Here is a 15053-nt window from a genome sequence, read left to right as displayed (position 1 = left end):
ATCATGAAAATCTGACTTTTCCAGATTTTAAGTGCTATAATCAGGTCCCCAGTGCATCTACCAACCAAGGAAACGTGAAAAAGGTTAACCCAGTCACTTTGCTTTGGTAAGCCTTTTTCTGCAAGCATCTGAGAAAACAAGCGCGTCTAATTTTGCTCCCTTGGTGATGTGGCAAAGGGATCTCATTATAATATTACCGCCTCTTCTGTAAGTTTCCATCCACGGCGCCGTTATTGTGTTTTCGCAAGCGACAACGGAGTACTAGTTCTAATGCCATGGCGAAAGTTCGAGCAAAACCCAAAACCAAAACAGATGTTTTTAGCAGGTCCGAGCTGTAATGGCTCAGCTCTATTCTGGAAAAGGGAGCAGGGAGCAGCAGCTCATTTGCATTTTAAGAGAGGGGCCCTAAAAACGAAACTTCACAGACATATTCTGGGGACACCAGAGACTTGTATTACATATTGTAAAAAGGGGAATAATATGTCTCCTTTAAAACAAAAAAGAGAAGTCACTTACAAATTTATTTGTAAGCAGATATCTATGAGGCAAGGTCCATACTTTCTCCCAAGGTATATTCTCCACAATGCTATTCCAAGAAGGTATTATGTAAGAAATTGTTATTTCTCTCTGAAACAGAGCTCTAATTTTATAGCTATTTTTTTGTTGATCTGTAGAAAAGCAAACACTTCCGATCATTGTGTCAGTTAAATTCAGAGTGTAAGTACATGGCCATGGAAGTGTAGTACCTTGTAACAGAAAAGACACACCAGAGGGAATGGCATTGAAAACAACAGCATATTCATCAGCAGATACAGGAATATTATATTTCTGTAAGAAATACGAGTAGTTGTAAAGTCTGCCTTGTGAATTAAAAAGCCGTCCAACTAAAAGAAGATTGTTTTCGAACAAGTTGTCAAAGAAAAGTGATTTATTCTTGTAAAGAAAATCCTTATTGTTCCATAAATAATATCGGTGCAGAGAAAAGTTGTGTTTGTATATTAAGGACCAGGCCAAGAGCATCTGCTTATGAAAATTAGAAAGTTTGATAGGGATTTTTAAAACATTATAATTGCAAAGTAAAAGGAAATTCAGGCCACCAATCACTGAGCCGGGATGTTCAATGAAGCGTTGACCAGTTAACTTGAGATTCACTCGTTACGACTCATTCATGATATACAGTATATCATGAATATAACGAATCTTTTTGTGAACTGGTTCAATCAAATCATTGAAAAGACTCAATTCAAAAGAACGAATCGTTCACGAATCAGTGTTCATATTCTGTTTTAATTTCATATTAGGAATGATCTGTCAAAAATAGGGAAGAGCATCATGGTCCCCAGAGTCTGTTGCATACTATGTTCTACTTAATATTAGTGTTAATATCAGTGTTTTGTTATATTTTAACATATAAAAAACACTGAGCATTGTTGTCAGATTGACACCAACACTTAATAAAAGTGACCATATCAGTCAATGATTGTAAATATTATTTATGTGGTGAGTTAAACCATAAAGTTGTAATCACATTCTCTGTGACTGCATCCATGCATGCTTTCTCGACAGCTCTTTGCACAACATTGAGATGGTTCATCCATCACATTTTCAGTTATACAAATGCAATTTAAGATGAAGGTTGCCTTTTTTAAATGTATAAATGCAAATGTGAAGTGCTGGTAATAAATAGTAACAAATTCAGTAGCTAATTCTTACACACAGATACAAATCGTATGTGACAAAGGCACAATTTTATTACATGGCATAAGTGCATACTTACAGTGCACAGTAAAATTCGCCTTTACAACTAATTTTTATGATAAATTACTTTCTCTTATCTTAGGTCAACATGCAGAATATAATACGACCAAGCACATTTCAATCAGGGTAATACAGCATTTATTCGGACATAATTATCTACTTATCTCCATTATCACAATTATTTCATTAATATGGTTTTATGAACATTTTCCAAAATCCATACCAAATAAAATAATATTCAGCCATTTAGATCCGATGTAATTCAGCACAGTGTCACATCTCTGGTCTGCAGTTTCCTGAATTAGTTTATGACCCCTCATGGGCCTTGGTACTATATCATGCTAATACTGAAGGTCATAATATAAGAGTGTTTGGAACAGTATACGTTTCGTTTTTACTAAATTTGTCATACACTACCATTCAAAAGTTTGGGATCAGTAAGATTTTTAATATTTTTTACCGAAGTTTCTTGTGCTCATCAAGGCTGTATTTATTTGATAAAAAATACAGAAAAAAAAATGTTATTTTGTGAAATATTATTGCAATTTAAAATAACAGTTTCTCTTTTAATATACTTTAATGTATATATATATATATATATATATATATATATATATATAAACAGCATTTATTCAAAATGGAAATCTTTTGTTACAATATACACTACCATTCAAAAGTTTGGAGTCAATACATTTTTTTCTTTATTTTTTTAAGTAATGAGTAACTCATATAGTTTTAATTTTAAATAAATGCTGTTCATCATGTGACACTGAAGACTGGAGTAATGTTGCTGAAAATTCAGCTTTGATCACAGAAATAAATTATGTTTTAAAGTATATTAAAACAGAAAACCAATATTAGAAATTGAAATAATATCTCACAATGTTACAGTTTTTTCTGTATTTTTGATCAAATAAATACAGCCTTGATGAGCACAAGAGACTCCATTAAAAATCTTACTGATCCCAAACTTTTGAACGGCAGTGTACATGCGAAAGGTTAACTAGCATAATGCATTCTGACAGGTGAAAGAATGAGGAAAAACAGAAAGTTATGGTGCTTTAGACATATCAGTGATATCAGTGTCCTGGTGACCTCTCAGAGGGGTCGCCGAAACTTTCTTTACATCCGTATTTTATTTGTTTAGGTCACATGTCTGAGTTTCATTAATCTGCAATGGAGAGGCAGATAACAGATACATCATTAGCTTTTAGAAATTTCTGTTCGTCCCACTTTTTTGAAGATAATCTATACTTTTCAAGGACCAATGACTTAATGTGTCTCCTCAACATTGTCAAATTGCTCCTACGCCCCTGGGATTCAGATCATGCTGGGGGCTGCGCTGAACAGAACGAGGTCTCCCTCTATGTGCAGGTGAGTGACGTCCTCCATCCCGCCTGTTCTGTGCTCAAACTCCAGCAGATGAACGCCGTCCACAGCCACCTTAAACCCATCCGCCTCCACCAGGATCTTCAGCTGCACACACAAACACATTATGAAAACTCAACTGAAATCCAATATGGTTTAAAGGAACAGTTCGTCTAAAAATGAAAATTAGTTGAAAATATACTCAGGCCATCCAAGATGTAGATAAGTTTGTTTCGTCACAGGAACAGATTTAGAGAAATTTAGCATTTTACATCACTTGCTCACCAATGGATCCTCTGCAGTGAATGGGTGCCGTTAGAATGAGAGTTCGATTAGCTAATCCAAAACATCACAATAAACCACAAGTAATCCACACAACTTCATTCAATCAGTTAACACCATGTGAAGTAAAAAGCTGAGTGTTTGTAAGAAACATATCCATCATTAAGATGTTTTAACTTTAAACCATCGCTTCTGGGCAAAATGCAAGTGCATAATTTATATATAAATTACATTTCACAATCAAAATTCACCAACATATTAGTTTAGAACTGTTATGGACTGTTTTCAATTGTAAACGGTGCTTGATGTGTGCATATTTCTCCTCTGATTCAGAAGAAATTACACTTTCACTGGAGAAAGCAATATTATGGATAGAGGACATTGCCTTTTAGCCAGAAGCAGCAGTTTGAAGTTAAAATCTTAATGTCTCATGATGGATTTGTTGATTACAAACAAGGAACTTTTTACTTCACAAGACAACTGTTGGACTGTATTATTGTGATGTTTTTATAAGCAGTTTGGACTCTCATTCTGACGGCACCCATTCACTGCAGAGCATCCATCGGTGAGCCAGTGAAGTAATGCTAAATTTCATCAAATCTGTTCCAATAAAACAAACAAACAAACTCATCTACATTTTGGATGGCCTGAGGTGAGTAAATTATTGGCTAAGGGTGAGTAAATGATTTTCATATTTGGGTTATCTATTCTATTTCATTCCATAGGAAGAAAAAAAAAATCAGGTCAACGAGGACCAGAAACTGTTTGTTTACTCACATTCTCCAAAACATCTTTTGTGTTAAACAGAAGAAAGAAATTCATACAGGTTTGCAACAACTTAAGGTTGAGTAAATGATGACAGAATTTTCATTTTTGGGTGAACTATTCCTTTAAGTTCCTTCTCTAAGGGTAAATCAGAATGCTGTACCTCAAACTGTCTGCCCTGCACAAAGGGAAATCCTCCCTCCCTCTCCTCCGGACCCCAGCAGCCCCCAAGCTGTGTGTTCAGTACAATGGTGTTCTCATGGAAACGAGGGTTGAAATGGAAAACCACGTCATGCCCCCTCACAAAATCTACATGGAACCTGAGAAAAGAGAAGTGAGAGTTTGCTTTGGACACGCAGAAGTAATGCAGCATCTTGTTGTTTTGTTTTGTTCATTACCTGTTTCCTCCTGGTACTGTCTCACCCACTATAGTAATCACGAGGCTGGGCATAATCCCTGCATGCAGCGGAAGATCATACGGCAATGGCTAAAACACACATACACATAAGTTATCTGAGTTCTTCAACAGTTGCCACAGGTGTCTACACTAAGAACATATGTAAAAATTGGCCTCCAGAATCTATCTTTGATCCTTGTTACTGTATATTGTGATACCGAAAATAGGGATATACAATATGATGATACCAATAACTTTATAAATATCAATCATGTTTAATAGTATTAACTGATAGTAACTGATACTATTAAAATAAAATAAAAATCTCAAATATCCACCAATAACCAATATGGTATAGATATATTGTGCATCCCTAACTGCAAAGAAAACATCTTTGTAAGCAGCTACACCTGATAAACTATTCTAAAATGAACTCTGTATCCCAGAACTTGAGAGAAGATCAGAAGAGACATAAAATAGTGATCTTTTACAAATACACTACCATTCAAAAGTTAGGGGTCAGTAAGATTTTTTTAATATTTAAACATTAAAAACTTTTGCTCAAAGAAGACAGCATTTATGTGATAAAAAATACAGTAAAAACTGTAATATTGAAGAAATATATGAAGAATTATTACAATTTAAAATAACTGGTTTCTATTTTAATTTATTTTAAAATGCAGTTTATTCCTGTGATGGCACAGCTGAATTTTCAGCATCACTAATCCAGTCTTCAGTGTCACATGATCCTTCAGAAATCATTCTAATATGCTGATTTGCTGATCAAGAAACATGTTTATAATCACTGTTGAAAACGGTTGTGCTGCTTAATATTGTTGTGGAAACTGTGATACATGTCATTATATAAACATTACTTTTACTGACACGTTTGATGAGTTTAATAGATCTTTGCTAAATAAAATTAACTTTTAATAAAGTTATAAAGCACAAATATATGCATTATCATTATCATCTCAGTGTTGGATCAGCCCCATTACCCTGAGAGCTCAGTGATTTACACATGAAGTGTAGAGACTTCCATCGTCTGTTAATACATTTTCCCATGATGTCCGAGTTTCTTCCATGCTCCATCATAAAGTTCCATCTCTGGCTTTTCCATAGTCTGCAAAATATCATGAATCCCTCCCTGACATTAAACAGGACTGTTCAATTCAAAGGAATATTTTCCAACTTGAACTGAACAAATATTCTAATAGAAGCAAGTTACTAATCACCACAAAAGCCTATGTATACTAAACAGCGAAGACCCAGACACGCATGCCCTTTCTCTTTGTCCTGTTCCAGCTAATGCCACGTCACAGATCACATGACAAACCGCAAAAGAAGGAAATCTAACTGATGACATCGCCTAGTTTATAAACAACTTTGCTTTGGCAACACTGTGACAAATCTCATAAACTGCCAATCCCTGATTCCAAACCCCACCCACTGACTCATGATTCCCCTCAGTGAATAAAGCCTGGTATAATCAAACACACACAAACATGCACACTGTTTATGAACAAATTTGTGATAATAACCGATAAAATATTAAAATTCAAGATGCCTTTGTATACCATGAATATTCATATTCACTATCGTTCATAAAATATTATAGTTTGGGATCAGCAAGATTGCTTTTTTGTAATAAATACTTTTATTCAACACAGATGGATTAAACTGATCAAAAGTTACAGCAAATAAATTTGCTACAGGAGATTTTCATTTAAAAAAATGCTGTTCTTTTGAACTTTTTATTCATTGAAGAACGCAAAAAATGTATGAAACAGGACAACTGTTTCCAATATTGATAATAATAAGAAATATATTTTGAGCAGCAAATCAGCAAATTAATGATTTCTGAAGCATTGTGTGACACTGAAGACAGGAGTAATGGCGGCTGAAAATTCATCTTTGTCATTAGAGTAATAAATTACACTATAAAATATATTAAAACAGAAATTGTGATTTAAGCTTTTTACCATATTTCACAATATACTGTTTTTTTTCTGTATTTTTGATCAAATAAATGCAGCCTTGGTGAGCATAAGAGACTTCTTTCAAAAACATGAAACCCCAAACTTTTGAAGAGTAGTGTGATTATTAAAATGTTTATGTATGATCACGGAATGCAAAATAAAGCGTATCAGATTTCTGAAAGGGATTGTCATATGTTTCAGTCCTTATACTTCTCTCTGCCCCAAAGATGAATGAAGACCATACATTATGCCACAGTATGTGAACAACAATGCCAACCTCTCACCATTACCTACAATTTCAGACAAAAGCTGATGTAGACAAATAAATTGAGCCCATTAAAAAACCTTTAATTACAATAATATTCATTTCATCTGTTTGTTGTATGACCACAAAGTGTATTATTTATTGTTTTTCTTTTTCAAGAAATAACACCATTAAAACAATGAACTTTTAAAAGTATGATATTAATAATCATGAATGTTCTGTGCAGAAATTAGGTAGCTCAGCTACATTAAATATGTGCATTTGTTTGCAAAGGTGATATGCTAATATATCAGCATGAACTATGTGCTCAGTGTCCAGAACTCTGAGCTCTGATTGGATGCTAACTGGGGTCTTTGTGATGTCTGTGGTGCTGTCCTCCTCCTGTGATTGGCTGAGCTGTTCATTGTGCTCAAAAATATGGTGGTCTATGTGGTGGCTGAAAAACAAGAAGAGGAGCTTTTGAGATCTACACAAGATGTGCTTGCATTTAAGATCTGCAGATTTATTGTGATCCAGCAGAATGACACCAGAGAAGGAGCATCCCAGACCTCAAGAGCCAAAACTACAACCCTGAAAGCAATGCTTATGTCACCAACACTCTCATAAAACAAACTCCACCAAATCAATGCAGAGCCATCACCAAACAAACCCATCATATACACTTATGAGCAGACTCGTGCATGCAAAATCTCTTTATAGACCCATTTAAACAGTCATAATTGCTCACCAGCATTCCACCTGGAGCTGCAGGCCCTCCGTATGGTCCCATGGGCCCTGGACCGAAGCCTCCTGGTGGGCCAGGTTGAGGAGGGAAGCCCCCTCCGGGTGGACCCCAGGATCCTGCTGGTACTTGGGGAAACATTCCTCCTCCATATCCTGGGCCTCCATCTGGTGGAAAGGCACCAGGGCCTCCTGGGCCATACATGCCAGGCCCAGATGGACCTGGCGGGTAAGGCACATTTGGATATGGGCCCTGTGGAGCCCCAGGTGGGGAGGGGAACTGTCCAGGAACAGGGTATGGCACGGGTGCCCCACCTGGTGGGAACTGACCTGGCATCGAGGGGAACTGTCCTGGAGCTCCAGGGTTGGAGGGGAACTGTCCAGGTACGCCCGGTCCTGGAGGGTATCCACCCGGGGCAGCAGGGGCTCCGGGAAACTGTCCCGGGGCTCCTGGGCCAGGTGGGAAGGGACCTGGGGCAGACGGCCCAGTCTGAGGGAAGCCAGGTGCTGTTGGTTGGGCAGGGCCTCCTGAGGGTGGGAAATGAGAGCCACCAGGGGCTGCACCAGGCCAGCCAGGATTAGTGGGGGGCAGAGCCCCATTTCCAGGAGCTGATGGATTGGTGTGTTTATTTTTCAATGCTTCACTAGAAACATCATCTGGGATTGCGTCAGCAAGCTACAGAAAGAGAATGCAGAAAAATCACAGCAAAAAAAACACTAGCTGAGAGTTATCAGAGAGACTTTTGGTCTGTTATTATCATCGCAAAGCCAAAGACTAACTAGGACAAACAGTGGGGTCCAAAAGTCTGAAACCAGATTAAAAATATGAGATTGAAAACAAAATTAAACCTGTAAATAAACAGAAAATTGTAGGAGTGTGTAAAAAAATAACACTATGATGTTAAATGAATGATTTTTAATATTCCACAATATTTCTAGGTATTACTAGCTAATTAAATAAACAAATTTGTGACATTTTAAATTCTTTTGGCAAAAGGTTAGACATTTTTGCTTCCACTGAAGTACAAGATGCTCTGTGGATCAAATAATGCTGGACAACATGATCATCGGGCTTGTGGAGTTCATGCAGCTTAGGTGCTGCTGTCATTAAACAAAATAGGGGAAAACCACATTTTTTATTAAATATGTTTTACTTTAACTTATACTGTTCTTATGCTGATAATTAAAATAATTATTTAATTATAATAAAGTATAACAACATTTCATTTTATACATTTTAATAAAAATAGGTAATTTCTATAATTAAATGATAAAAGAATGCATAACAGAAACTTTTTCACTAGTGGGTTTATGCTGGTTTCACTGTATTATACACTGGATATTCTGGTATATCTCTACTATTTTTCATTTAATTATTGAATATATGCGCTGAATAAAGATATTATATCAATTAAACTAAGAAATTTAAATAACTACTATTACAGTCATTTCTACTGCTGGTAACACGGATAAAATGTCTTACTTTACTAACACAGGAGAAAATACAGCCTAAACTAATAAAAATTAACTATTGAAACTATTGAACAAGATTATTTAGAAAACACTTACCGAAAAGTCTGCCATGGCCTAAACAGATACAAACGGTGACACTTAGTGACATGCAGTTGTATATAATTCAGATTCTGTCTTAAGTATAGTACATGTAACGTTACTAGTTATACAGACGCTAACAGAGCGCAACGTTAACGTCACTGTATCAAACACACTCTCGCAACTATTTAAGTTATACTTTAAAATGTAAGATCAAATCAGGCATTCCAGCTCCACATAGTTTAATCTGTGTAGTGCTATACATGCGCATTTGAGTGAAATGTTAGCAGTTTTGTGGGCATCAGTAACGTTACCTTGACTGGATCAGGGCCTGCGGTCCGAGGATTGAGGATTGGGGGTTCAGAGCAGCACCAGGTCCCGTCGCCCGAAAAGATCCTAAAGTCAGAATTACTAAACTCTATACAGGAAGTGAGGTGACAACTGGAACATTGAGGGTTTTCAACAGCGTGTTTGAAAACATTGTGAGCGCCAAATAATATGGATGACACATTAACTACTGTAGTTAAAGGAACAGAACAATCTACTGCGTTTATAGATCAGATATGAGCGTTATGCAGGCGCATGCTCCCCGATGGGCGTGTCCTCTGAGGGATGGGCCGGCTCATCTGCGCATGCGCAGGGGTTACTGACGAAGTGGGCGTTTTCACCCCTGGGAGGCTTAAAATATAACAACCATAATAACAACTGGCTTAGAAACTTTTCCAGTTTTCTAAATGCCACTTTCCACGAATAAAGCCTTGAAAAGGTGAGGTTTTTCCAACAAATGGTGAATGTTGACAAAATGTTGATTGTTTCGGGTTTGTACTGATACATTTATATTTTCCATAAATTAAGAAAAATATGATATTTTTTAATGCTTATATCATATACAAATAAAAAAGACTCTAATGCTTAAAAAGGAGTGGGACTACAACGTGTTAATAGCTACATGTCTGTAGCTATTTCTGAATGTGCTTTTAAGTGAAATACGTTCTGTATATTTTATTATTATAAAATTATTATTAATTATTATTATCATCATTTTAAACACCAAAGTCACTTGTACATTGAATATTACTTTTACACTACAGTAAATAAATTAATTATGGCACATTTGCGTGCATTTCATATACTAATTTATTTTATTTTGAACGAATAGCTGGCAATATATCTAAATCCTCTAATTTCCCCGTAGGGTGGAGAAAAGTGTGCATCCGATAGTTCTTTCCATGAGCATCAGTTCATGCCTAAATGCTGCTGTTCTGGGATCAGACAGATCTCGTCCTTCTATGGGTGAAATAAACTGATCCTAGTACAGACGTTTATGCAAATTGTGTCGCGTTCCAGTGCTCTGATTGGTCGAACGAGCGTCACGAGACGCGGCACGGTAGAACTCCTGCACTGCTGAGCTTGTGCCGTCTGTGAAAATGGTGAGTACAAAAACTGCCTTGGATTAATAAAAACATTTGTATGGCGGCCCTCTCTTGTAGGATGTATAATAACACGGAGGCATTTACAAATAACGCCGTACGCCTCAACGGTCTGGGATACGTGTATGTTAGAGGGGTTGTTTTTTTCTGAGCCCTGTTGCAGTTCCACCCAGTGCTTTGTGATGAGCTGCATGTCAAACCCTCTCTAGCATTACACCGACTTCATAAAGTTTACCAAAATAAAGGCACGTCTGGCGTTAAATATACCCCAAATCTCTGTTTTGAATTTTCACGAGATAGGATTGCCTTACATAATTGTGATATGATGGAATTCCGGCGGCTCCGGGGGAATTCTCATTTCCTGTTGCAGCCGTGCTCACACTTCAGTATTTCAAGGAAATTTGGGAAATCTGCTAAGCGACAAAGAGACGGTGTGGCTCCTTTACTTTGAATGGCACGTCAAGCCACGATCAAACAATGTAATCAAATCAGAGCAGAAATGACAAGCAATGTAATGAAATAACACTGCACGTCAAAACACGTTTGCCCACTTCGTCCGCCTCATCGACAGCTAAGAACGTGATTGTTCTCCTGATGACACCAGTGTGATGATGACCTACACTGGTTGTCATGGTGCATGACTTTTGTGAACTCCTTTTCCTTGTGATGTTGTGTGCCAGAGTAGACAGGTGGTTTTATTGTTGAGTTGGCTGTATTGAAACAGTTGTGATTTTAACAGAATTACACAATCGGAAGAAATAGTCAATAGTTTCCATGCTCACTGCATTCAGTCTGTTTGTTACTTGTTACTCTCAACATTTTTGACTCCAAGACCCCTTTGTCCAGGTCAATATTTGAAGGCTCGACTATCTAAGCTGATATGTACATCTGGTAGTACTAAAAACAAATAAACTCAAAAATGATGTCAGTTTAATGTTGCACATTTGTATTTTTGCGTTTCCAGCATTTGTACACATTTGTATTTTTGTGTTTTTTAGTATTGTAATTAATATTTTATTAATATAACTACATTTATATAATTGTAAGACTTATTGTGCCCCCCAAAACTTTGCAAAGGCCCCAGTTGAGAACCAATACTTTGACAAACTCTGAACCCTGAGTGTGTCCCTAACCTGTATGACTCCTAATCAAAGAGATTAATTGGGAGTTTCTCCAGTTATGTAGCCAGTTATGAATTATTTATACACTACTACTATTCAAAAGTTTGTACACAATTAACTAAGCAGACTGAAAATAGTAATAAAGCTGACTGACATGTGGAAAATAGTAACAATAATGTGTGTGTGTGTGTGTGTGTGTGTGTGTGTGTGTGTGTGTGTGTGTGCAGAGTGAGTCTTTAGTTGTGTGTGAGGTGGACGAAGACCTGGTGAAAAAGTTGCGGGATTTCCGCTTCAGGAAGGAGACTAATAATGCCGCCATCATCAGTGAGTCAAACTTAAATTAAACTCTTACACACTCAAGCTGTTCCATATATGCTTACACTTTCTCATATAGCGTAAGGACTGAATGCTGATATTGCTGTTTTTGTCCTCTGGTTACAGTGAAGATTGATAAAGACAAACAGCTGGTGATTCTGGAGGAGGAGCATGAGGTAAATACACACTGTTATTGCATCAACATGCAATACATAGCTTTCTAGTGGGACTAATAATTGAGCTGATTAGTGGTGTTAAACCAGGGTTTGATTTCTCCTTGTAGGATATTTCCCCTGAAGACCTGAAGAATGAGCTACCAGAGAGACAGCCCAGATATCCTTCACTAAAACAAAACTCACTCTGTGCAGTACTGTGATTAAACTCATGAAATGTGTCTATTCAGCATTAAACAATCATTGGATTCCTTAACCTGTGACACATTTGTAGTCTACAGCTATAAGTACCAGCACGATGATGGGAGAGTGTCCTACCCTCTGTGTTTTATCTTCTCCAGTCCTGTTGGTAAAGAAAATACACATATTCAATAGTCAACATGCACAAACCCTGTTATATGAGGCAGTTTCTCCAAAATGAAACTTCTCTAAAATGAAACTTAATTTCCCAGGATGCAAACCTGAGCAGCAGATGATGTACGCCGGCAGCAAAAACAAACTGGTACAGACGGTTGAACTGACCAAGGTGAGCTCTAACTAACACACCTAACCTTACACCCAGTGATGTTGTGGAAATTCTTTTTTTAATTTGTCTGTATCTACTTTCTCTCAGGTGTTTGAGATCAGGAACACTGAAGACTTGACAGAGGAGTGGCTCCGAGAGAAACTGGGCTTCTTCCGCTAAGAAAGGACCGAACAAGCTAACATTCGTGTTAAGAGTGACCGAGATGGGACCATCACCTCCAAACAGAGAGAATACCATAGTCCATCTGATAATGTCTGTTTGTGTATGTTTGAATGCTTCTGCCCAAACTCTAAACCCACCTGTACCAGTTTAAGATGACAGAAATATGAGGTGCAAAGAAATGAAAATGTGAAAGCAAATTCCACATATACACTGAACAATTCCTTGGATTTTTAAAACCATTCTGCTCTCGTCCCTGAGCAGTAACGTATGTACTGGCCTGCATAGGTGGTCCAGTCTTACTGCCATGATAGTTGGATGACATGTTGCGATTTTATGTCAGCTATCCTTCATGATAGATGACATGGCAACAGATTTAAACATTGTAAAAATCTATAATGTAGCATGTTTTGCCCGTTTTGGTATAAAATCACATAAGTCTTCATGTAATGCCCTGATAAGGGCCAAACATTTTCTTCCTTTGTAAAGCATTTTCTAACTTTAATTTGACCAAACATGAATTATTTTGGTTTGATATGTGTTGAACAGTAACAGTAGGTGAAGAGGTCAGAAGTCTTACTGATATTTTTGGGAGAAATCGTTTACTGTTTCTGACCTGTTGTCATAAATTCATTATTTTTTTGCCTTTTTAAATCTGCTCACAGCGTGATAAACAAATCTCGACTAAAGATCTAGAATCTGGGGACAATTGGGTGAAAGTTCTGGGACTAATTTTACTTGATTTAGTGTTTTTGGGAGAGGGGACATAGAATTTGTCACCCGGACGTCCTTAATCACAGATCTGCCCTACCTTTTTGGAGATGTGTAGGTTTAGATGTACATCGGCAGAGATGTGCTATGGTGTTATTCTGCCACAGGCAGGCAATCATCTAATTCCTCTGTTATTCTAAATTAATCTTTCTCACTGTCCAACTAAACGCTGGAATAAAACTGGTGTCACTATTCTTAAGTTTATTCAAAGCATCACTATTTCCGTATTTATGTAAAAAACAATCTTTCTATTGGCAAAATGTAAACACTGGAAATTTCTTAAATGTTCAAAGCTTAACAGAGTAGTATGAATAATTTAAGGAAGTGATGTTATTATGGGTTTGATAAGTAATACCACGGCAGATCTCACATCTTTCAGAATTTGTGAGCTCTAATGTGGGTCAGGCTCATCTCTGTACATCTGTAGAACCTGTAACACCTGTGATTAGTGCTGTTTCCTACTAAACACTGTTTGCTCACTTTGGTGGCTTGTATGATGTGGACATCACATGATTTGTCCCATACAGTAGTCAACTGTGTATGTGTTTAACATTTAATTTTTAATGACTGAAGAAGCTTTTACTGATCATTTATAACTCAAGTTCTCTCGAAACCAGAAAAAAATGTTAACCTTTCAATATGTGTCTCAATTACATTTGTCTTGTTTAACATTTAATTTTTAATGACTGAAGAAGCTTTTACTGATCATTTATAACTCAAGTTCTCTCGAAACCAGAAAAATGTTAACCTTTCAATATGTGTCTCAATTACATTTGTCCGCTGTTTTGAATAATTAAGTAAAAGGTTTTTTCCTTGCAAAATGTGACCATGTGCTTAACTGGAGTGTTCTTGATTGATATTGACACCTTGTTCTATTTTTAAAGGTTGAAATAACGTCTGATACAAAATATAATTACACTGAATGTTAACATGGTAAATATGGGTACGTTACTGGTTTTAGCAAAGTTTACTGGTGGGAGTGACTAATGAATACTGGCGATTAATACTTAAGAGTACAATGAAGATTTAGTAAAGGATTTTCTGCATTCTATCCTGCTTACTTGGGTAGGAAGTATAAGAGAGCAAATGTAATTCCGTTACAAACAGACATGGTAATTTAGCCATGCTCATTACCTTGTGGCTATTCTATGTTCCACAAATGCTGGGTTTGCATTAGTAAACCAATATGTGACCCTGGAGCACAAAACCAGTCTCAAGTCGCTGGGGTATATTTGCAGCAATAGCCAAAAATACATTGTACGGGTCAAAATTGTAGATTTTTCTTTGCTTTGCACCCTCAGATTCCAGATATTCAAATAGCTATATCTCAGCCAAATATTGTCCTATCATAACAACCCATACATCAATGCTGAAAGCTTATTTAATCAGCTTTCAGTTGATGTATAAATCTCAATTTTAAAAAATTGACCCTTATGACTGGTTTTGTGGTCCAGGGTCACACATATATATATA

The 15053-nt window shown here is 36.8% G+C and overlaps 2 protein-coding genes across 2 annotated transcripts; one reads left to right on the top strand and one right to left on the bottom strand.

Annotated features, from left to right (window-relative positions):
- Window positions 1–2688: 2688 nt before the first annotated feature.
- LOC107654953 (galectin-3-like) lies at window positions 2689–9653 on the bottom strand. Its single transcript, XM_016442292.1, has 6 exons — window positions 9400–9653; window positions 9104–9121; window positions 7542–8210; window positions 4572–4660; window positions 4337–4493; window positions 2689–3234 (listed from the first exon to the last, which is right to left on the bottom strand). The coding sequence occupies exons 2-6, from the start codon at window positions 9116–9118 to the stop codon at window positions 3079–3081; spliced, it is 1086 nt and encodes a 361-aa protein (XP_016297778.1). The 5' UTR covers window positions 9119–9121; window positions 9400–9653; the 3' UTR covers window positions 2689–3078.
- Window positions 9654–10402: 749 nt separating this feature from the next.
- On the top strand, window positions 10403–12821 carry LOC107654952 (glia maturation factor beta). The gene is made up of 7 exons (XM_016442291.1): window positions 10403–10515; window positions 11864–11960; window positions 12078–12127; window positions 12235–12284; window positions 12391–12473; window positions 12577–12650; window positions 12738–12821. Exons 1-7 carry the CDS (start codon window positions 10513–10515, stop codon window positions 12807–12809), a joined length of 429 nt encoding a protein of 142 aa, XP_016297777.1. The 5' UTR covers window positions 10403–10512; the 3' UTR covers window positions 12810–12821.
- Window positions 12822–15053: the final 2232 nt, after the last annotated feature.

This window comes from Sinocyclocheilus anshuiensis, unplaced genomic scaffold (assembly GCF_001515605.1).
Source record: "Sinocyclocheilus anshuiensis isolate Anshui unplaced genomic scaffold, SAMN03320099.WGS_v1.1 scaffold487, whole genome shotgun sequence".
Lineage (NCBI taxonomy): Eukaryota > Metazoa > Chordata > Actinopteri > Cypriniformes > Cyprinidae > Sinocyclocheilus > Sinocyclocheilus anshuiensis.
The sequence above is the reverse complement of the archived record's forward strand: the minus strand, read 5'-3'. Positions and strand labels throughout refer to the sequence as shown.

Excerpts from the sequence above, each read along its gene's own strand:
- LOC107654953 (XM_016442292.1), bottom strand. Across the intron at positions 4,661-7,541 it reads CAGCTCCAGGTGGAATGCTG|CCATTGCCGTATGATCTTCC; the intron begins GTGAGCAATTAT and ends TGTGTGTTTTAG. Across the intron at positions 4,494-4,571 it reads ACAGTACCAGGAGGAAACAG|GTTCCATGTAGATTTTGTGA; the intron begins GTAATGAACAAA and ends CTCTTTTCTCAG.
- LOC107654952 (XM_016442291.1), top strand. Across the intron at positions 12,128-12,234 it reads TTCTGGAGGAGGAGCATGAG|GATATTTCCCCTGAAGACCT; the intron begins GTAAATACACAC and ends TTCTCCTTGTAG. Across the intron at positions 12,474-12,576 it reads TATCTTCTCCAGTCCTGTTG|GATGCAAACCTGAGCAGCAG; the intron begins GTAAAGAAAATA and ends TTAATTTCCCAG.